Genomic DNA, 23,877 nt, shown 5'->3' with positions numbered 1-23,877 from the left:
AGTATGAATAGATACACTTAATAAAAACTTCCATTTGAGTGACAGTTTTATATGTTGTCTTTAAAGACATGATGAAACAGTAGTAACTTAATCAGGTCTAAACATATTTATGTTACAGCTGAATTATAGTACCAGAAAACTATTCTTGTATTCTCCTCTTCCTTTCATGTTGTCGTGATATGCGGAATATTCAGACAGGGCTGTGCTAGAAACAGCGTGTGGGAAGAGCTTTTGCATCCATAAGACTGTTGGTATCTGTTACAGACAGTGCTGGCAGTTGCAGGCAGTACATATGGACAGCAGCAGGAGCAGTGAGGCAGCAGGGAAGGGGGAACTCCAGCTCATGTAAAGGCATGCAGCGTCTCCTGAGAGCTGGTGATGGAAGCAAAGCCTGGAATCAAGCACAGCCATCCCAGGGGATCCTCTGACAAGAGGGAAAGGTGTAGATATGCCTTCTCATTTTTATTCAGCTTTCCCTCGTTGTTCTGAGTTCTCTTATTTATCCTGTTTGATATTCTTTCAGAACTGGCTTTTTCTTGTGTTTCAAAGCCTTTCAGTCATCCCTGACAAGTTCTCTATAGGAGAGAGATCCAGGCAGGTGCACCCCAATGCAGTGCTTTTCTCCAGGTCCAGCCGCAGTTCTGTTCAGGCAAATGCTGTGGTGTGTCTGCTCAGAATGTCTAAGTTTCTTTCTGAGCTCAGTGAACTATTGCAGAATTGGAGTAAAGCAGAAGCAGTGCTCATTGATACGTAGTTCTTAAAGAAAATGATGCATGCCCCATATCTATCTAAATTTAAAAAAAGAAAAAAACCAATCTTCCCTCAACTCTATCAGATTAATACCCTCAATAATAAATTAAAAAAGGTTACAAGCAATTTTTAGGCAACGCTTAGCTTTTCAGATGCTATATTCATAGGCAGCGTGAGGAACAGTTTCAACAAGGTCGGAATATGAATTTTCATGAGTGTGGACAGTTTAACCAGCCAAGATAAGTAAGGTGGGCATTTTTTGTTCTTTCTAATAGCTTCAGAATGAGGTGGAATATTTTTTTTTTCTCTCCCCTATGGTTTTATTTCTATTTGTATGGGGCAGAAGGAGAATAATTTCTGTGATGTGCTTTACAATGGAATCAGCTGGAAATGTCTGTTAGGTTATTTTCTGTCAGTCATTGTGAGAAGAAAAGATAAGGAGACAGGACTGTAGTATCTCCATTCAAATTTATAAGTTTTACATGGGAAATGGTGCACTTCAATGAAAAAAAAACCCAAACCCAAAAACAATACCCCTCCCCCCCTTCAAACCTCCCAAAACAAACCAACCCACAATCCTGAGGCAAGTCAAAGATCACATAAGTGCCCAGATAAGAATATTTTGAAAATCTGTTTTACAGATTTACTCAACCATATATTTTTTTTGTTATTAAGAAAATATTTTTAACTACTATATCAGCAAATTGCAAGTAAAAAGTAAAGGGCTTTTCAAATTTACTTTACTTGTTATTGTTCAAAGGATCTGCATATGTCCCTCTCCCATACTTAGAGAGTAAATAGTCTGTCATACAGCTTTTTTAAACAGGGGAAAAGAATCCCAGCCCAAACTGGTTGCATCAGCCATAGGAATAAAAGTCTCTGTTCTAGAAATGCTATTGCCATGCCAGGTGTGCTGTAATTCTCCTCTTTATGTAGGCAGAGTTTGATCCTTTCTGTCCTAATAACATTATTGCCGAGCTTTGGGGACCGGTTAAGATTTTGATTAGCTTTGAAATTCATTTTCCAATAATATCAGCAGTAAGAACAATAACATTTTGTAATGCATTACCTGCTAGTCTCATTACAAGAATTAGGAAGGTAAACAAAGAGGATGATGGGGACTGAGTCACATCAAGCCAAGCCACCAGAGAAAGCTCTAGAGAAAATCCTTCAGTACTTAAGTAGCACAGTTATGGTGTTTTCTTTCCTGTCTGTCTCTAACAAGTTGTTTATTAAACTTTGTAGAAGAAAGCTGATAAATAATTGGCTGCAGGCAATTTGATTTGGCTAAGTTTGGTACCACCCTATCACCTAGACAGCTGTCAGATGCACAGCCAGCAACATCATTGGCAAGCTGACATACATGCTCTTCCCCAGGCTGTGCAGCTGGAAGAGTCCTGGATGCTTTGTACTAGGTTGTTCCCCTAAAGGCATGCTTCTGTGAAAACCATAGGGGAAAAAAAGAGGCCACTTTTGAATAAAGATGTACAAAGACATTATCACAGCAAAATTGCATGATGCAGAAATATTAAAATATAGTGTTAAAGCAGAAAGAAAGCAAGAATGAGTAACATCTTTATTTTATGATTATCCACTGCACTCTAATGTTTACTGTGAAATCACAAAGCCCTTTAAAGCAATTATTCAAATTATAACAAATTATACAAACTATAACAAAATAGTTGATTGGTTAATTAAGTTCAGTGTAACATGCATATTCCTGAATAGTTACTTTTTTTAGTTAAACCTGCCTATGCATGTTAGATCCATTCACCTGATTTATAAAGTTTGAGACACTGTTAACAATATGTTGAGGGAATATAGTCCATCATGCAGGTGTCCTAGTAGCAGTCAAGCTTATTGGTGACATCAAAGATGAATTTTATTAGAAATAATCAATTTGCATTGTGGAGATGTGCTAGAAGAACCTATGTTTTAATGTTTGTGAAAAGTTTTGAGAAGGCCAGTTTTGTTTACTTACATCTTTTAGTTAAAGATAGAGGTAAAAATAGGAAAAAGACCACCCCAAAACCTGATTCCTGATGTCATAAGACACAATAATTTTTTGTTTCCAAAACACTTCCCCCAGTTTCCCTGTTCTGTATACAGCAGCAAAGGCAGCTGGGATGGGGAAGGGTAGACCAGAGATGAGTTTGTTGCAAGCATGAGGTAGCAGTTGTCAACAACAGTGCTTGGATGCTGGTTTCCTCTGGCTTTGTTGCTCTGGTTTCTTTTTCTCATACTCAGTTATCCTGCTCCATTGCAACTTTCTTTACCTCCGTAACTTTTGGATGCGTTCAGTAGTGAGGGAACTAACTTGTTAATTTTAGGAGTCACTTTAAGACTAAAAAGCCTGTGTCTTTGTGAAATGTGTTTTGTGAAAATGCTTATTGTTGATCTTTGTACATAAAATCATAGGTAGGTGGAGGTAATATCACATATTAGGGTTGTTAAATTAAAAAAAGCAATGGTCTTTTCAGGTTGAAGCAATGACATTTGGCTGTCTCCGGCTCTAGTAGTGGGTGTAGAGCAATGCCCACCTCTCCCCACAGCTCTGCTTCTTGGTAGCCTTGGATCACCAGAGCTACAGAAAGACTTCATAGGCTCCAGTCACAGCACTTTTATGACCCAGTTACAAATGTCTTTAATTTCATCTGATTTTAGACAGTGGAAAAATTTTCCTTCCCTGAAATTCTTCTTGGTTTCTCAGTTCCAGTGAGGGTTGTGTGAATAACTGATGGTAAGGTTGGCTTGCCCTCCCCCTTTGCTCCTGTTGCTGTGTGCTTTATTCACAGGAGTAATTCTGTTGATTTTAATGAAACTTCCTGTATAAATGGGATGTTCATCAACATATTGATGACACAGACCAAGAGTGTTTTAAAGGAATACATTCTACTGTAAGCTGGCATGTGTAATTTTTTACCCTACAAATTGGAATCCCATTCTGTGTTAACGAACTCTGTGTGTCTGAAAAATGCATATTTATTAGTTGTGTATATCTATGTATACGTGTGTGTGTATGAGAATATACATTTCTATGAATGTATAGAGAAGCTATTCTACACTTGTGCTGGATGATACACGCACTGACTGTAATGCTGAGAGCTGCATAGCTGCACCAAGGAATGATTGCGGTTTGGGGATATTTTAATGTGTTTACAGCCTTGTCAAACCACTCCAGAATAAGGAATAAATGCATTCATGTTTTTTTGCTTTGCAATCAGTGCTCCTTATTAAATACAGTTCTGTCACTGTAATGAAAAAAAATTAAATAAACCTATAAAAGTTAATGATGTTAAGAGAACTAAGAATTGCCCATTTTAATCTGATAGCCTTGTATACTTCATGGTTTTTAGTGTTGTGTGTCATATGGTTTTACTTCCATTTCTTCTTTTTATTTTGTCCGATATAGATAACAGTCCTGGATGAGACATGGACAGTATTCAGGCGGTACAGTCGTTTTCGAGAAATGCATAAAACTTTAAAACTCAAGTACCCAGAGGTAAGTTTTGGTAAAACGTCATTTGTAAAAAAGAGTGGAGGCAGAGACTTGAAAATAAGTTTTTTGAAAGATATTTAGTGAAAAAGGGAGGTTATTCAAGACAGCCAGCATGGCTTCACCAAGGGCAAGTCTTGCCTGACCAACCTAGTGGGCTTTGATGAAGTGACTACATCAGTGGACAAGGGAAGAGCTGCAGATGTAGTCTACCTGGGCTTCTGTAAGGCTTTTGACGCAGTCCCCCACAACATTCTTCTCTCTAAATTGGAGAGATATGGATTTGATGGGTGGACTGTTTGGTGGAAGAGAAATCAGTTGGATGGTCGCACCCAGACGGTAGTAGTCAACAGCTCAATATCCAGATGGAGATTGGAGACAAGTGGTGTCCCTCAGAGGTCTGTATTGGGACCAGTACTGTTCAATATCTTCATCAGTGACATGGACAGCGCGATCGAGTGCAACCTCAGCAAGTCTGCAGATGACACCAAGCTGTGTGCTGCAGTTGACGTGCCTGAGTGTTGGGACGCCATCCAGAGGGACCTGGACAAGCTCGAGAAGTGGGCCCATGTGAACCTCATGAGGTTCAACAAGGCCAAGTGCAGGGTCCTGCCTCTGGCTCGGGGCAATCCCCGGGATTAGTACAGGCTTGGGGGATGAAGAGATCGAGAGCAGCCCGGCTGAGAAGGACTTGGGGGTACTGCTGGGTGAAAAGCTGGATGTGAGCCGACAATGTGCGCTCGCAGCCCGGAAGACCATTCGCATTCTGGGCCGCATCAAAAGAAGCGAGGCCAGCAAGTCGAGGGAGGCGATTCTGCCCCTCTCCTCCACTCTGGTGAGACTCCACCTGGAGTACTGAATCCAGCTCTGGAGCCCTCGGTACAGGAAAGACATGGACCTGTTGGAGCAGCTCCAGAGGAGGGCCACAAAAACGGTCAGGGGGATGGAACACCTCTCCTATGAAGAAAGCCTAAAAGAGATAGAGCTACTCAGCCTGGAGAAGGGAAGGCTCCAGGGAGACCTTATTGCAGCCTTTCAATACCTAAAGGGGGCTCATAAGAAAACTGAGGACAAACTTTTTAGCCCGGCCTGTTGTGACAGGGCAAGGGGTAATGGTTTTAAACTAAAAGAGGGTAGGTTTTGACTAGATGTAAGGAAGAAATTTTTTACAATGAGGGTGGTGAAACACTGGCACAGGTTGCCCAGAGAAGTGGTAGATGCCCCGTCCCTGGAAACATTCCAGGTCAGGTTGGACAGGGCTCTGAGCAACCTGATCTCATTGAAGATGTCCGTGCTCGTTGCAAGGGGGTTGGATGAGATGACCTTTAAAGGTCCCTTCCAACCCAAACTATTCTATGATTCCTCTCAGCCATATGCTTCTAGTAAGATTGGCAAGCCCTTCAGCAGTTTAAAGCTCCAAGGCTGCTAGATACAGAATGGATGTTGCAATGAAACTGACTTTGTGTGTTGCTTCTAGCCATTAATTCCCTTTGGTGGCATTCCCTGGAGGTTGCTGTTTTGTTCATTGCAAGATACCTGCAGTCAGATCATGTCATCCTGACAACTCCTCATTTAAAAGAGCAGCGTTGTTCCACAGATACCCTTTTGTCCTAGTGGCTTCCAGGTTTCTGCAAAATGGAAAATTGATCTTTCTGACCACCTTGGAGACTCTGGGCATTCAGGATATGAGGAATTGTGCCTGACAGAGCTTTAGTTCATTGAGTGGGCATTTGTAGAATGACAGTTCTTGGTTTCCACATCTAACTTTTAATTATTAACATTTTGCTTCCTTTCTACTTGTTCCCTTGGATATTAGAAAAAACTATATCATTCAAGCAATGGAATGATCATGATTTGAGAGTTAGCACAAGTAAAGAAGCCTGTTCCATATATTCATGAGGAATATATTAAAAAACATTAAAATGTTGAAGAGAGAGAGAGATGCAATAGTTTGCAAATGCCTTCTTGGTCTTCATTGATGTATTCTTTAAGATAAAAAGTAATCGAGTATGGAATGTTCTTGAGTTTTAAAGATTAAAATATGTAGATCTGTGTTTTGTGGAGATTCTGGGAGTTGAGATAATTCCTATTCCAAAAGAGTAAGAAAACAAAAATTTGAAACTACCATGCACCAAATATCTAAGGAAAAGTTTAAAGAAAAAAAAGGAGTGAGAGGAAAAAAAAGAAAAATATAATTAGGTCATCGTTTCTGAGTGTCAGAAAATCTTTAAAGGGAAAAATTAGTTTTGAATGGAAAATTGAAATGTTCTCTTTCCACAAATACTTTTAAAAATATTACTTGTGAATGAACATCAGTATCATATTTTTTATTTGAATGAATTGCCATTTCCTCTTGGATGTTAAAGTTATAGTCTGTCAACAGTAATATTGTAATTGCATCTAACTCCTGAGAAAACAGCTAGGCAGTCATTTGGTTGAAATAGAAAAGCCACCTGAATGCGTCTGCAGACTGATCTTCCCCATTTAGGAAAATGTGTTCAGAGTCCGTTATCGGTCCTGATAATACATTGAGGAACAATTGAATTTGGCTTTTACAGTTATGTCAGAGAGAGATCAACTTCTTTCTTGTATGCAGTAATCAGATTCAGGAGGAATCTGATGTTCTTAAAGCCACTATTAAAATGTCCCGTGTGCAGCTGCATATTAACGTCACCTTTTTGAACAAGCATTTGTGATTCACAGTACAAATTCAGGCTTTTTTGGTGTTACAGGAGGGAGTTTTTTGGGGTTTTTGTTTGTTTGTTTTGAAGAACCATGAGAACATCGGAGTGGTATTACTAGGTCAAAATAAAGTCCAGCATCCAAGAGCATACAACTGAGAAAAAATCCCAGCCTAGAGCAAAGGTACATAGTCTTCTTCATCTTGGAGTCTTCCCAGCTGAAGTTGTTTTTGTTGTAATTAATAGTTCATGATTTATGTTTTTCCTGTGGGTTTTATCTATATTTTTCCATTCTCTACACTACTCACTGTATAGGTGTCTTATATAGGCAATTTTCTTTTGCTGCTTTTCTTTTTAGCTTCTTCCTTCTGTTTGTGGTCATACTTGCAAGGTCAATACATTCTCTAGTTTAATGTGCCAGTCTGTTTCTTATTGACACTTCTGTGTTGCCATATGTCAGTGTCTTAGGTAAACTTACTGAGTTTCACATATAGTACATCAATGGAATTACTGTTTTCACTATTCAGATGAATAAATTTCTAATTTCTACATAGGAAACGCATTATAGTATGTTTTATTAAGTTATCTGTCCCTTCTCAACGGTTTTTGTAAGTCAGGGCAAATACCAAGTCTTACAAGTTTGCCAACATAACTTTTCTTAAAATATGATACTCTTTGGAGAAGTATAGTAACTGTGTTTTGGCTGCTAATATACCTGAAAGAAATGTTTAGTCATGTTACTTTCTGAAACAATAGATCTATAGCTTTAGTAGTATCTTCTTCCAGCCTTTATTGAACCTCCACTTTAAAACAACCTTCAATGAATTATAAGTGAGGTTCAAGTATGCATATCTCTGCTAAGTACAGAGTACACTAAAGTTCAGGAGAAGTGACATAAGCATTTGATCATGTCATCCGTTGCTTTTAGATATGTACTGTCACTTAAGTACCTGTTTTGAAAACCCTTGCAGCACTGATGTTGTCTTCTCTATTTTACATAGTACAGACTGTTGTGTTGTGTCCACTCCTGCTTTGAGACTTAGGGCACCACAAGTGCAAGTTTGTGGGCAGAAGAAACCTAGCTAATAGGCGGTTGGTTTCGTCTACTCATCAGCATTTCTATGAACTTCTGTGTCCTTGGTTATCACAGGGGAAGAGCACATTGTGATGGATGAACCACATAATATTGTGCGCTGTAGTAAAGATTTGGTGTTTGTTTTCTTTGAAGGAATTTCATTATCAATGTTACATATGTGAATGATCGATAGCTTCCCATGTTTTTGCCTTTATTTAACATAGTCTTAATTTGTGGTAATTTTGGGTCAATTTTGCAATGTGAGTGGGAGTTCCGTTTGTTTGGTAAATTGACAATCATCTGTCTGCTTCCGCTCATCTGTTATTGACCTAATTTGGAATTCACCATGATGCTAAAATGCATTTTAATACCAAACTTGGCAAAGTTGCGTGCTTAGTTACTGTATATTATTCCAAAGAAACTTGATCCTTAAAAGCAATGTTGTCAGAATCCATCAGAGTTGAATTTTATTTTGCATAGTTCACCTTCCAACACTAAATTAGTATTTATAATGAAGAGCGAAAATACTGTGGACGTGTTTAATGTATGAGTGTCCTGCTTTTAGAAGTGAACTTTACAGCTCATTAGTTGCTCAGCTCTGAGTTACTACATCAGTATTTTAATAATTTGCTGATCTTGCATTTCGTGTTGCTGCCACTGAGTTCCCGAAGGAATGTATTGGCAAACTGATTTATTAAGAAGGTTTTTTTTTAAAAAAAAGAAGTATCTTTTTCAGAAGCAGAAACTATCTAATGTCTTCCAGTCTTACAATATGTCATATATTTTATATACCTGCACATTTTTTCTAGTGTAATTAAGTGGCTCCTGACAACTGGATGTCTAATTGAAATGTGTCACATGCAAATTTTGAAAGACTGAAGAAGTTGCAGCAGGGTGAGATTGTGCCAGTGGCAGATAAGTACCAAGCATTTATCAGTGCCTATTTTTTTAGGTCTGCATGATTGTAATTTGCGCAGCTTCAGCTTTCTTATGCTGCTAGATAGTTAATGACTCTCTTATTATTTTTGGAATTTTAATTAAGACCATTCTTGGCTTTCAGTTGCAGTAGTCTCTGTAATGAATATACTTTTTTGTTTGTCATTAGTCAGAAACAGGAGCAAATGGACTCTGTAATAGAGAAGTGAGAACTTTCAGAGTAAGATTCTCCTTTTTTTCCTCCTCCTTCATCTTTTCCTATCAGTTAATGGTTTTGAAATATTATCGGGGTGCTGGTTTCTGCAGAAAACCTTCCCTTCCTGATCCCCGTCTTGTTGTGAGCGAAAACTTGCTCTCCCATCTCTCTTAGTTCAGCAAGTTCAAGTGATGTACTGTTGTGATGGTCAGTGCTCTCCTCTTCTTACCACTTTCTTGGCTCTTCCCTCTTTCAAAGGAGAACAGAGTTGTCTATTTGTCTTTCCCTACCTGAATCCAAGGTTTATGAAGCCCCTCATGCATGTGGATGTCCTTAATTCCTACTTGCCTCCAGGTATCTAGGCCAGGTTTTGTGGGGCTTTCACTGTAAGCTCTGCTTATGGAGTTGCCTGTCAATCTTCTTGAAGTGTCCTTCTGTGTGTATAAAATTCTCTACATGGTGTTAAGGGGAACACCTACTCTTAAGGCATTTTTATTACTAATAGTGATTCTTGACTTAAAATATTAGTAAGTCCATGAAGAGCTGCCAAAGCGAAGCTAAAAGGTGTGCTTGCATTTATAGATTCATTCATGGAGGTAAGGACTTAGGTGTGTAGGCAAGATTTCTGTAGGAGTGCCAAAGCTATTGAATTCTAGCTTATTTTACAGAATGTAATAATTTGTGTATGTGTATTTGATGTATGGAGGTATGTATATAAATATATCTTTCACAGTCTAAAGCAGAAAAGGACTGTTTATAATTTTTAAAGAAATTTAGGTCGTAATTGAACCAGCTTCCCCTTGTGCTGGTCTGATTTTTGTCATCTTACGTGACTGATTGGATGCATAATATCCATATTTGAAATAGCAGGAACATCTATGTAAACTTAAACCTTCAAGCTAAAGTTACCATGTGATCTGCCTCTACTTCTATCTGTTATTCCCACCAGGGAAATGAGTGTGCACAATATATTGCAGTAACACATCAATGTCATGAATCTCGGAGGTTAGGAATAGAGACTGTTGCTTGGATGGCAGGGTTTTTTAGGTACGTTAAGTATTGGACAGTGAAGATTGTATTTTATAACTGTTAGAAAGAAATGCTGTATGGTTTTCTTTTTTTTTTTTAAGTGTGGTGTTCTGGAGGAAAGGCTCTCATCGGTAGTGTCAGTGAGTTATATATTCCTTTTTATTTCTGAAGATAATATCCTCTTCTTATCAGAAATCTCTTTGTTTGACAGAGTATCATTCTGACTGAATTCAAGGCTATTGTCAACTGGAGGAGTTAACAAGCTGCTTTCTGCTTTGTAGACCTGTAAGAATTGCAAGAAACTCAAAGAGCAGAAAATATTTTTGAAGTTTTTCAGAAATAGTATGTGAATGTTTTTGAAAATATATTGAATTCAAAACATTTGTGCAAGTTTATTTTAAAAATATTTTTAAATATTTCAGATTTTTCAAAACTCAAAAGTAGACTGTCCATTTTTTACTGGAAGTATTTTACATCTCAGAGAAGAGACAAGAAATGTTTTGTATCTCGGCGAAGCCAGCTCCTGCCTCATTCATCCATACTGCCCACAACCACCCAACGTAATATGTATATGTTTGCTATTAAAATAGAACAGACACCAGTTTTGTAATCCTTTCTTAAATTCTTTTAGACTCTTTTATAGTACTACTTGTTGGTTAGGAGTAATTCAGCTCTGTGACGATGAATAAAGAGGCATGAACTGTTCATGTAACCATCACTGACTGATCTCCCTGTTCTTGCCTTTTGTCTCCATACTACTCTTTTGGGTGACTGCTAGGGAAGGATCTCCATTTTCGGATCTCCATTTTCTTTTTAAGTGGTCCATACATGTGGTGCTCTTGATAAGTAATAAGTGGAAGAAATCTTCAACACTAAGTGCTGGTACAGGTAATCGTGAGGGGATGAGTTTGAGGTGAAGCCATTAATTTGAGGAAAGCGTCCTTGGATTCTGGAAGAGATTCTCTCCGGGATTACTGAAAGAGAAATGCAATTTTTGACTAACTTTCAAGACATGGTTGGGGGGGGTGGGGTGGGGTGGGGTTTGTTCTCCACCACCACCACCCCCCGCCCCAGATAGTCTCAAGGATAATTAGGCAATTTCTGTGTATTTATGTAATTATTAAATTATCTTTAAAAGTCTTATCAGACATGCAGAGTTCTCTCTCCTAAGGAAGAATGCAAATAGAGAAATTAAACCAGGAACAGAGTGGTAAGGCAGCAGGCTCATGCAGAGCACTTAGGGCAGCATTTCGGCTGGGATCTTGGCTATCTGGCTGCTCCGATTCTGGTTTGTAACTGCGCAGGCTGTAGCATTTCAGTAAATGAAAAATTTATATTAATCTCCTGGGATTACTTTGAAAGGGAAAAGGGAGAGGAAGCAATAACTTTGAGGTACTTGGCTTATAGGGCTGGCGAGCCAGTTGCCGTGTAACTGGTGAGAATCTGGAGCTTAGGAGCTGTTTTGGCAGCAGAAGTCAAAAGCTTGTTGCATCGGAGCTGGCTGGCCTGAAGCTCTGTGGGTTTTACCATTGGATTTTCTCATTTAGTGGCATCAGTAACTGTATACTTACTTAATATAAGATTTAGGTAGCAAGCTCACATTGAATGCAATATTCTGGACATTTGGATCCTTCTAGTGTTCAATTGTAAGTAGTGTAAAGCCCTATAGCTGTAACTGTAACTAAAAACTTTTAAGACGGTATTTAAAATGAGTTTGTTCTGAAACTTGTAATGATTATGCCAAAGCCTTTATCCTATGGTGACCGAAGTCCCAAGGCATTCACAAGTTCATTGATTGTCGAGACTGATGTTTAGAAAGTCTTGTGACCAAGAAGCAATTTAAAATCATGGGTTACATGTACTACAGAGAGCAGAGTGTAGCTCATATAGTAATGAGCATGAAAATAGCGTTTGTAGCAAGATTTGTACCATCATTATTTTAGAAAGTTTAGGTTTGTCTGTATATGGATTCTTAATTCAGGTTCTTTCAGCCTCTAGGAACTCTGTGACCCTTAGTAAGCATTGTCTATGACAATATTTTAAGATTTATTTCTGTATTTGAAAATTTGATCCAGTGAAGAAATAAACTTGTTGATGTGTTCTGCCTGGACTGGAAGGATGTTTCTGGATATTAACTAGCAAATTTGGATTTTTTGTTTTTAATGATCAAGAATATGTACTGTATCTTTGTTTTTTATAGAATGGAAAAACACAATAAGAGTAACAAATTTAATATTACAACCTTAGGATGAACACCAAGAATGCATAAACACTCTAAAAGTTGGGGTTTTTTTTCCCCCCCAGAAACTTTATATTTGGGCACAGATTAAAATGAAAATTGTTTGCAACATTGATGTGCTTGTAAATAGCAAATGCCATAATGTGTATTAAAATAATACCTCTGGCAGAATTGTAAGTATATAGAAAAGCATTTAGAAAATAGTTTTTGAAATATAAATCCTAAACTAATGACCTTAATTTTTACTTTCTACCCTGGAACTTTGCTAGCCTTAGTAATGTATCTTTCCATAAATATTGAAAGAAAAATAAAGTAGTAATTTTTAGAATAATACCTTATAATACTATTATATAAGCATGTGATTATAGCCTTCACCTTTATTCAGTACAAATTACAGTAATTATGGTATAGATAATTTTAACATTCATATTCTTGTCACATATAACAGCCAGGAAGTACATACACAAGAAGCATATTTTGTCACATACACGTTTTCAGCTCCCATTCCTAATTATATTATGTTCAGAGCATTTTGAAAGCCTGCAGATTTATATACATAGTACTTCCATATCAGCTTTAGTTTGCCACTAGCTACAGAAGTGATTTAAGAGGTAGATCCTTAAATGTTTCATCTGGCCTTTCTTTCTGGAACACGAGAATTTTGGCTGCTGCTATTTTAAAAAGAAATTTTAGGACTTTGCTCAGTACATCAGTCTCCAAACGAACAGGAGAATTTGTTCCCATAAGTAAAGTATGAAAAACATTGCTGCTAAACCAGTGCAAGTCTGATTACAGGGAAGTGTATTTATTCTATGTGGTCCCTCTGAATTCATAGTTGCTAACCAGGACTGGAGCATCTGAGGCTCAACAACCCCCCTGGCGTATTTGCTTCCAGCATAATACGCAATTTCCAATCTATTTCTATTGGGAAAATGAATTCAGTGTGTGAATTTCTTGTCATAAAACTGAATCTGAATGTGTAAGAACCTTATGAAAGGCTGGCTTTGGGATTAATTTGCGAACATTGGGTGTTAGATTTGTGCAGCAAAGTTTTCTTGGCTTGGTACAGGGGATTCTGCAGAAATACAGTTTCTATCTCTGATCCTTCCCCTTCCTCCCTCCTGTGTTTTGGTCGATGATGAGACCTGGTTTGGGGTTTTTTTGTCTGTCCTGAGCAGCTAATGAAACATGTGAGTTTCCAAACAATTTTCTGGGAAAATACCATTAGCTTTATAGGTCTTCTGATAAATTCAGCACGAGACAAGATTAACCTACAGGCAGGCATCCAGTGCCAGGTTTCATTCACTCTGCTGAGCAAAAGTCTTATATGTTAGTAATGCAGAAATTGAAAAAAGAAGCATTTGGAGAGGGGTGAGTCCTTCGTCTCATAATTCATGAACCGTTTGACAGAAAAATTGCTTTGATAATTTGGTAATCTGATTTTCAAGGCTCTGCTCAGTTATCTAGTGAATTTGCATGATATCAAAATATTCATATTGCTTTATCAGTAAAATAGTTTCAGATGGATAATTATCTGTGAGAGAGGAATGCCTCTGAGAAGAACAATTCCTAGACAATGTAACCTGAGGTTTAGGTACTCACTGAGATTCAGCCATTTCTTAGCTGCTCCTGCCTGTCTGTAGGCTTGGGGAACACCTTAGGCTGCAACCCTGTGTCTGTATTTTCTTCCTGCTTAGCGAAAAACAGAGGGGAGGATTGGAGTTTTTGCTCCTTCTTTCTTTTTTCAATTATTGTCTTGCTTTGGAGGGCTTTAAGACTTGTTCTCCATTAGTCCTTAGCTGTTATTGACAGTCTCACTCTCTTCTAAGGGTTTTGTGAAGAACAGTTTGTTCTTACTGTATTGGTCAGGGATATGCTGCTCGATTAAGTAGATTTTTCAAGTAGAATCCTTTGGTTTCAATTGATTTAGGATATGATGACCCAGCTATAACTCTAGTTTTTGTGAAAATACCGAGGTTAATTTTGACCAAATTGCACAGATACTAGCAAAAACTGTCTGGTTCCAGCTGTGCTGCCTGTTGCATTTTTTCCTTATGCATATAGATAGTATTACTGACACACCTGCAGATGTGAGGCTAATATGATAAACTTCATCCCCTGCCTAATCTGGAGGATTGTACCAAGCTTTTCTTGAGCTTCACGTGGCAGCTTTTGAGCAGAATATTACAGAGTTGTCCTGTCTCAGTTCATTTGGAACCACTGGGAGAATTAACAGGAAAATACAGGTTGCAGATTTTGCAGTACAGTAAGAATATTTAGCTGTTTATTTTGGCACTGCTGTATTATGCCAATGAGTGACTTCTTATCTAAACGAGATTGAGATACAGATGACTGTTAACTGATGGGAATCTTACCCATTCAGGTAGGAATGATGTAGTCTGCAAGAAAGAAAAGCTCCTGAAAAACGGTCTTCTGCCTCTGTTGTGTTTAACAACAATTGTCAGGCTGTAAAGGTGGAATCAGAGACAAGGAACCATGCTTCATAGGCCCCATTTGCATTTACTGTAGAGAGATCAGTGCCTTCACATGGCATTTCAAAGCATCTGAGGTGAGTTTCCTGTGCTGAACTTCCCACTGGAGGATCTTACACAGCTGCCAGGGAGCAGCAAGACTGGGGCTGTTCCACAAGGGAAGCCAAGCTGGGAGCTGAGGGTGGCTGCAGCACAGATAGTGGCAGGGACCTCGGTGGCCAGGGCACAGTCCAGCAGTACCTGAGCAGGGCCAGGACGGTGACAGTAACCAGTCTGGTTGACAGTCAGGGATCAGCCGGCAAGGAGAGGTGACAAGTCAGGTCTAGGGTCCATCCAAGAGAGGCCAATTACTATTAAAACATTGAGAGCCACTAATCATAGCTGCAGTGTTCCATTGTATATATCCCGATTTTTAATGTAGGTTAGGTCGGTTAGATGATGAATTTGCTTTAAAAAAAATTAAAAAAAAAAAAAAAAAATTAAAAAAAAAAAAAACCACACCACCAAAACCAACCTTATAGTTAGCATTGCTACAATCTACAAGACACACTTTTCAATCTAAGGGTCTCTTACAAATATTATTTTATCATGTTCCTGCTAATGAGCTTTCAGACTCGATATGGTGAAAATAATATTGTGTTTCTTAATTAAAAATGGGTTGACTTTAGCAGAAAGGAAGAAGACAAATTTCTCAAACCTGTGCAGCCAATAGTATAGTTTCTAAATGAGTTTCTAAAAGCCTTTGGTTTTGTATTCACAGTGAGATCTTTCTGTAAGGCTTTCAGGATGTTTTCTTGACTGCTGTAATGGAAGTACCTTAAAAAGAAAAAAATCTGGAAGGGTCTTTTACCATCTGTCTCTGCAACACGGAACATACAGAAGGCTCCATCTTACAAGAGAGAATTGTCTATCCCACTGCAGAGCCCAAAGCAAGAAAGCCCAAGCAGTAAAATTTATTAGACATCCCTGCATGACAAAAATCAATAAAATACAATCTCTTGTGGTTTAATATGAAAATAAACATAAAGAAGCAGTGGCTCTCAGGAAAAATATTGAGCTGCAGCTATAGAATTGAAAATGTCAGGAGGAGAAGATTGAAAGTGGAGGATGTTGTCCAGTTTACTGTAGGGTGTATTTCAGAACCAAAACCAGGAATAATAATCTGGAGGGCAAGCTGTCTGACCACATCTGAAAAACAAAATTTGTTATGGGGATGTTGGTGATGTGAGTGCAAATGAGATGAAAAACCACACTTTTCATGGGTGCCAAACTTCATGAGCCAGTGTTAAAACATACAGTTAGTTCATTGTCATCTATAAATGGTTATGATGCTGTGAATGATAAGAAGAATCAAAGCTACAGTTCTATTTGGCCAGTTTCTTCTGTATTAAATCTATTATTTTCTATCATACTTAGTTGTAGCTACTACTGGGTATTAATGATACTTTAATGATTTGTGTTGTGCAGTGCTGTCTGAGTGTACACTCTATATTTTCTATGAAATACTTGGAATTTCTTTCAAACTGCATCGTGAACACTGCATGTCCTAGTCTTGTTATGTCTTTGGGGGAAAAAAATTACAGCAAAGCTTTAGTGGTATTTTAAATCCATAAATTACTCACTATGCATTCAATTCTAACTCCAATTTTATTTTTATTTTTAAATCAGTGGATGAATAAGAATACCTTTACTTTTAAGTTCAGTTCAATATTTGAATAGTACCAGTATTGTTAAGGTAATTGCAAACTACTGTATTTCAGGGTTTTATTTACATATATAGAGTAGCATAATTTCCATTCTGATTGTACCTGGAGGCTCTTATGTGCTATAACTCATTGTAAGGATGCTGTAAAAAAAAATAAAATAAATAAAAAATCATGTAGTCTTTTAGCTTTCCCCTGCTTTCCTGGGTTTCTAAAACTTGCGTAGGTGGAGCAGCATCACTTATACACAGACTCAGTGATGTAGTGCTTGTTGGGGACAGAAATACTGTAGCCTTCTAGAAAGCATCTAACAGACAGTAATTGTGAAATTACTGACATGTAATCCAAACCCAAATACTTGCAATAGTTAAACACATCCTTGTTTTCTCTACTGCCCTGAATAATGATGTTGACTTCGATACCATGGCATTTTAATCAAGTGTGTCTTTGAGTTTTCTGTGTATATGTGGTATATACATGGGGTTTCCTTTCTAAGCTTTTATCTTCAAGTGCTTGATCAAGAAATTTTATTATCCTTGGAAACAAGTATCTATTCTCACCTGCCACTGTGAGTCCAGGATCTCAAGAGCAGTACTAAATAGGGTATTGCCTGTGAAAATGATAGTAACAGTGATCTTTCTGGTCCCCATAGTTGCTTTTTCAGTCCTGCAGATTCAAAATACTTTGCTCCTGAAAATGTATCTTTTAAGTTTATTGCACTTAATTAGTTATCTGTCATTTTAAGCATTACCTAGTGACAACAGTGATAGTGGGAGGAAAATCCTGAATTTGTACAAGGCTTACAGCTGGTTTTTAATCCTGTGATGAAGCAGCTAGTTCTATAATGTCTGTAAAACTAGACATAAGTGAAAATTTATGTATAACCTATGTGACTATCAATCACTTACTGTTGGAGGGGGGGACTAGGTAGTTTCTTTTAAGCTTCCCATTTGCATACTTGCACTGCATTTTCTCTGGTTTTATCACTTGAAATGATGCAGAAGTCTAGCTAACTTCTCCTTGTAATCAGTCCAGTTTGTTGTGAGAGTTGCCGCTTTATATCTGTAACAAATCAAACTTAGGGGCATACTGTGTATTTGTTTGCAGGTGTATTTCTCTGTGACAGCTGTTCTTTAAGACCCTGAGATCTGCCATTAATTTTGAGTAGTTGGAAAGGCACCAATCTAGTCAGCAGTAGAAATTATTGCTGCTCTTTGATGAGGTTTCATTATTAGCATTTCTCAAAGGCAAGGGTGACTGAAATTTATGGCATCAGTTGGCCACACAAGACAGGGATGTTTCATAAATGCTGCCAGATGTCCCTGAGATGAGCTCGTATGCAACAAGCATATCTGTTTGGGAAGAGTTGTTAAAACTGCTGGGTAAACTCTCCTCTCTGAACCTATTTCTGTTGCTTAAGTCAAATGGTATTGTGACTTCTTGTATGCAATTGAAGTGGCCCGATAGCCAACGTGCCATCGGCAGGAATGCAGTGAGGGGTGGGGCAAGGCTGTATGCAGCCACAGCGAAGATGGTGTCTGCTGTGTGGGCTACCTTGTACTATTGCAGGGACACTTCCTTAACCTTGCTAGAAATCCCAGCGGGAACATAATGAATCAAATCCTAAATCATTTTTGAAAGGAAAAAAAAACCACAGAGAGCACCAGAAAACTCCTTTTTTACCTTGTTTTTGAGAAGTAGGATTTAAGCCACTCATTGATGAAGACTGATTAATGTGTTGAGCTTTGAAGACATGACCTTGCAAACCCAGGAGTTGTTGCCATTTCTTTAAAGAAATAACCAAGCACCACGAACTGAGACTACATGGAAAAAAATTAATGTTTAGTTTGCAAAACCATGAGCTAAAAACATAGAGAGTATGTGTTAAACTTGTCCATACACTCTGTAGGTCAGCACATACCCTTGTCTTAGAGCATGGTCTACCATGCAGTAGTGGTATTTTTCCCCCAGAGACTTCTATCTTGGGGCAAAGGATAGAAGAACAAGGGAGCAAAATTAAGGTTGCAAGGACATGGTATGTTACAATTTTTTCATGCTTATTTTCCACATCTATGAATCGTATTTAATCATTTTTTATTTGGTTTTGACTGGTTTACGTGTGAGATAATTGTATCTTTTGGGTCGGTGTATGCTGTTTCTGCACCATCTTATTCTGCCTTTCTACAGCCTGCATAGAAAACTTACTATATTTTCCTTGCTATTGGGGCCAATTTTTGTCCTTCTTTCCTTGGTTGATAATCTTGAGGTGTGCAGGTGGTTGTTTATATTTAGAAAGATGCCCTGGCTGTATTAGTTTCTGGTTTTCATAAGAGATTAAAAATCCCAAAGCTGCGTAATTTTATAGAACTGCAAAAGGTTTGCATGAACTCTGATACATTCTGTTGCTCATTTTTATAGTTATTCTGTATTTAAACGCTATTGTACTGCTTGTAATGAACAAAACGATGAAGTAATTTGTCAAATATTATATTGACCATCATTTATGGCTCTATTTTGGTACGTTATTATTCTGACTAGTCTAGAAATTGCTTTAAGGAAAAAAAAAAAACACACCCCTGTAATGTAAGGTAACTTCTTTGGCTGCAGTTAATTTGATTTTTCTCAATAGCAGGGGGCAGACTAAATGGAGTTAAAATAATGTGATAAATAGTGGCTTCCACATCTCACGATAGTTCCAAAAATGTATATTGAGTCTAGGTCAGCCTGCTCGTTTAAAGCAGAAACTTGGATATGAGAACTCTCAAACTTTTTTTGATAATAACAGATGATTGTTTGATAAGCAGGTGGGCATAATTCAAAGACAGTGAGACACAGTTAGTGAAATGCAAAAGAGAAATCTTTGGTGTCCAATCCTACTTGGTAGTTTTGCATCATCAGAGGGAGGTTTCAGGGAGGTTCACAGTTCTTTTTTTGTGTTCTTATCCCTCTTCAGTGAGTGACAGATAAAGTTGAAATGTTCTTTGGAGAAACAGTTATACCTGTCTTTGAGGAAGGTAACTGGCAAGCATACCAGGAAGTTCTTAGAAGCTCAAAGAGTTACCTAGAATTAGAGACAGCAGAGCTGTGAGAACTTCTGCATCCTGAGAAGGTGCTTATGTATTGGTGAATCCAGAGAATGTGATCTGTGGGGGTTAGTCTCAGCATCCAGACAGACATTGAGGGGTCTCACAACAGAACTGCATATATTTATGGGAGGAGACATAAGTGCTTGTACTTCTTGGCATGTCTTAGTGCCAGTATTGCCTCGGAATGATATAGAGGAGGTACCTATTTATGTATGGGTGATGTGTCAGAGATAAGTAGGAAAAAGGCAAGGAATTGTAGCCAGTCTGAGTGTAGTAAGGAACTTGCAGAATTGCTTGCCCAGCAGGTTAACCCTAGCAGGCTCTCCAATACACTCTGTGCTGGTGTGTTCTGGAGGGGATAAAGTAGACCTGGCTCACCAGCCTGCTTGCGCTAGAGGCCAGGCAAAAAGCAACATGCAAACCAGGAGTTGCTCCTGCCAGCCAGAAATGCAAAGGTTAAACCAGTTCTGTGGGCAGGTGAACCTTTGGCACAGTGCAGAATGGATGGAGAGCAGGAAGAAAAGAGTATTGTCATGTATGTGGGGCAAAACAGCTTCCTCTCTGAGAAAAGGCTATGCTGTAAAGGGATGGGAAACTAAGTTGTGGCATATATTGTGTTCAGGAGATACCAGAAAAAAACCCACCCCAACCCCCGCCCCCCCCAAAACAAAACTCCAATCACTCTGCAATATGGTCCCTCTTGTATTTGTCAGAAAGGAGATATTTGCTGACCGATTTCTCTAGGATTTTTCAGAGTAGACTCCCTTAAGGAAGGAGGGAGAGGCTCGTTCCTTTGTGCACGTTTGAGTGAGATCTAGGCACTGCAGCCTGTAGCAGCAAGGAGAGACAACAACAGAAAGCTGGAAGCATGCAGGTCTGATGGAGGAGCTGAGACACAGCAGGGATGAGTCTAGAGCAGCTCCTCGGGTCTCAGAAACACTGCAACAACCTGGGGAACAAAGGGGCTGGAGCAGTCTGCTTCCCTCAAAGCCAGTGAAGGACTGACTGTGTTAGGCTGGTATCAGGGACCTTCTGCAGGGACTCCTCCGCGGGGACCCTGTATGTAGGAGGAAGGTTGCATACAACCTTTTTCCAGTTCTGTTTCCTAGTCACTCGAGTTTTCTTTGGTTTAGGAGGTTAATTATCTTTGTTTGTTATAATAAATTGTTGCTTTTGTTGCTAATTAAAAGCTGTTCAGACTTCTCCAAGGAGTTCACTACATTAGAAGGCTGACATGGGGCTACCTCAGAGCTTTGGCTGATCCTTAGTTGCTTGGATATCCTGCCTCTGAGAATATCAAATCCCTCTCCCCTTCTGACAGATAGTAGGGAGGATGGTGTGGGAACAGGAAATTTAATATGGCAAATGGACAGTGGAGTAAGAAAAAGAATTAGGGAGGTCATGGGCAGGGGGGAAGCATAGCAATAAAATAGAGAGAAGCTGGGAAGCTGGAAAGTGGGGGAGAACATGTTGGAAGAGATGGAAAAAGAAGTAAAGAGAGAATATTAGAAATGGAAGAGGAAAAGTAGGTGAATATCTGGAATAGAATCCCTGGATATTCCCTCTCCTTGATCAGTTAATAATGGAAAATATCTTTAATCTTCCTGTCCTCTGAGGGCATCACTTACCTATAGCATACATAAGGGGGAAGCACTGTAGGGTTTACATCATGGAGCACTATGTTGTTATTTTTTTTTAAAGGAGAATAAATTTAGAGTTTTATTCACTCATATTTGGGAAAACATCATTTGAACTTTAAATATTTGAGCTATACCACCTGAAAATGTGACTTAGGTGGTTTTTAAGTTATTTTGTTGGTTTCTTTTTGGGGGATAGTATATATTCAAATGATTTATCTTGGATCTCTATTAGATTTTTTTTTTTTTGCAGAATTTATAAAGTAGCCTTTAATCTGTTCATTAAGTGTTAACTTTTTCCCTTTGCCTAAGGCTGTGTTATGAAATTTTGTAGAATAGGTGGTTTATTTCAGACAAAATACTAGTAAAAATATAGAAGTTCAGCTTTTTTTTTTTACTTTTTTTGTCAAATCCCTAAATATTTAGTGCAAGATCCTAGTTAAGAATACAGCTTTTGTCCAATTTCTTTAGAGGCTGGGAGTCAGTACATCTTGAGAAGTTGGGGCTTAAGTTGCTTTGTTTAAACTTCAAAAACTAAAAGTAGGACAGTTTTTTCTTTCATTACTCACTGCAAAATCAAGTCAGGTGCAGCCACACCAGCTGCAAAACTGTGCCACATTCTTCTCTTTGATTTTTCTCATCTGTGACAGAGATTTCTGGTACAAAGGATCAAAAGTCAGACAAGTCCTTTGAAAAAAGAGAAAATTCAGAGTTGTAAAAGTAACATGAGATTTAAAGAAGACTGACTTTTTAATTTAATAGTTGGCATTTCCTTAATTTTCTTTTCCCCCTTTTCCCCCCATTTAAATATATCAAAATATTGAAGTACAAAGAGAATTTGGGATGAAAGATTAAAGATGACTCAGCCTCCATCAATGTCTGCCCTGTTTTTCTTAAAAAAAAAAAAAAAAAAAAAAATCTTTTACAGTATTGTAGGCACTAAAACATAGATTTTACACACCAGAAATAATGAGATATTTCAATCCTGTAGATTTTTGCTTGATGTTGGAAAATAGCACTTTTTTAATGTTTAAGGAGCATAACACTTTGAACAATTTCATGCTTCAGAAGTGACAAGCCTACATGACTGTATTATGTGGTATTTTACTTTGGTCCACTATATATTGAAATATCATCTGCAAAGTACTGTACAAGATGTTTTATTATCATGTTATGTTCCACTGTACCATAAAACCCCTGAACCGAATTAAATCCAGTAGGTCCCTAGCAAACTTCAGTTAATGTCAGTGAAAAGTCTCCAGCTGAATATAATAAAAATTAAAGGATACCCTTCAAATCCTGACAGCTTTGTTTCCTAAAGGTCCTGAAATGAGAGTGGATCCCGTCCCAGGCAGAGCCTTTTGTGGTATTGGAGCCTTCATTTGCACTCTCTTGGCTTCCAAAAGGCCAGTTTCCAAATTTGCATCTCTTCTGGTGCTCAGTAGTTGAAGGCTATGAAGATGTATGGTTTCACTTTAAAAGACTATGCTTCCATATAGATGATGTTAGGTATATGCTGTTTCCAGAAGTAGGTGAATCTTAAGGTCAAGGAGTTGTATGTAAAACAAAATAGGTGACTAAAAGAAGAGTCACTTACTGTTCTGCTCTCCTCTCTTACCAGCATTAACTGCTTGCCAATAACCTTGTTAGAACTAGTCTCCTGGCTGAAATGTGAGAGAAGTATAGGAATCCATTAAGCTGTTTAGAATTTACTAGAATAATAACTTGCTGTGTATGAAGCACCTTCCCCTCGAGGACTGGACCTAGTACTGTCTAAACTTGATCATACTAATCTCACAAATACTGTATCATGGTAGGTAATAGACAGACAAATAACATGCCCCCAAGTAATACAAGACCCAGAAATAAAACATAAGCTTTATTTATTATAAAGAAATTAGGGAGTAAATTGTAAATGACTGTTTGCCTCTCCCTAAGACTGTTACTGCCTAGCAACGATTGCCAGATAGGATAAACATCATTAACCATAAAAAGTTTAATGTCTAAAAGACATTAGGAGTGCTGATATGCAGTGTTAAGGTGTCTCTGTACTATTTTAAAATATTATCTGGCTTCTCATTTTGGATCCAAGAGCATTCCCAGCCTTGCCCATGGTATGTGTAGTCATGCATGTGCACACTCCTATGTATATAATGTAATTGGTGTTGCAGCAATGTGATAATTAAATGTAGTAGGGAAAATGCTTCTGGAGCCAAAATAAAAATTAGAAATCTTGCACACTACATATAGAAGCTTCTCAGGAAATCATTCAAGCTCTCTCTTCCTGTCAGGCTGGGGAATATGCCTCTTAATTTCCCCTGACAGAAAACACATCACCTCATCAGCAGCCCTAGAAAATGACAAAACATCCCTGCTGAAAAAACCTGACTGCCAAATGCTTTCACTGCCACTGCAGCAAGGGGAACAGGGAGAGGAGGGGCATGCTTCAGAAATTTCAGGGAGGTAGAATAATTTACCTTGCTACCTGTAGAGTCCCCCTGTTATGCCTTGTATTGCTGCAAAATGTTCGTCTCGTAGTCAAGGTGTGACCCTTGAA

At 38.3% G+C, this 23,877-nt stretch overlaps 1 protein-coding gene across 5 annotated transcripts in view; it reads left to right on the top strand.

Moving 5' to 3' along the window:
- KIF16B (kinesin family member 16B) overlaps positions 1-23,877 on the top strand; it is a 145,731-nt gene that overhangs the window by 100,460 nt on the left and 21,394 nt on the right. For all 5 annotated transcript variants that reach the window (XR_007506046.1, XM_049800520.1, XM_049800519.1 and 2 more), the window contains one exon: positions 4,163-4,252. Coding sequence is in view for 4 of the 5 variants with exons in the window: in XM_049800520.1 (XP_049656477.1) it covers positions 4,163-4,252 (90 nt within the window). In the remaining variant the exon portion in view is untranslated. The remainder of the gene's footprint in view (positions 1-4,162; positions 4,253-23,877) is intronic.

This window comes from Accipiter gentilis, chromosome 5 (genome assembly GCF_929443795.1).
Source record: "Accipiter gentilis chromosome 5, bAccGen1.1, whole genome shotgun sequence".
Lineage (NCBI taxonomy): Eukaryota > Metazoa > Chordata > Aves > Accipitriformes > Accipitridae > Astur > Astur gentilis.
Note: the sequence above shows the minus strand (reverse complement) of the source record. Positions and strands in the feature narration are given on the sequence as shown.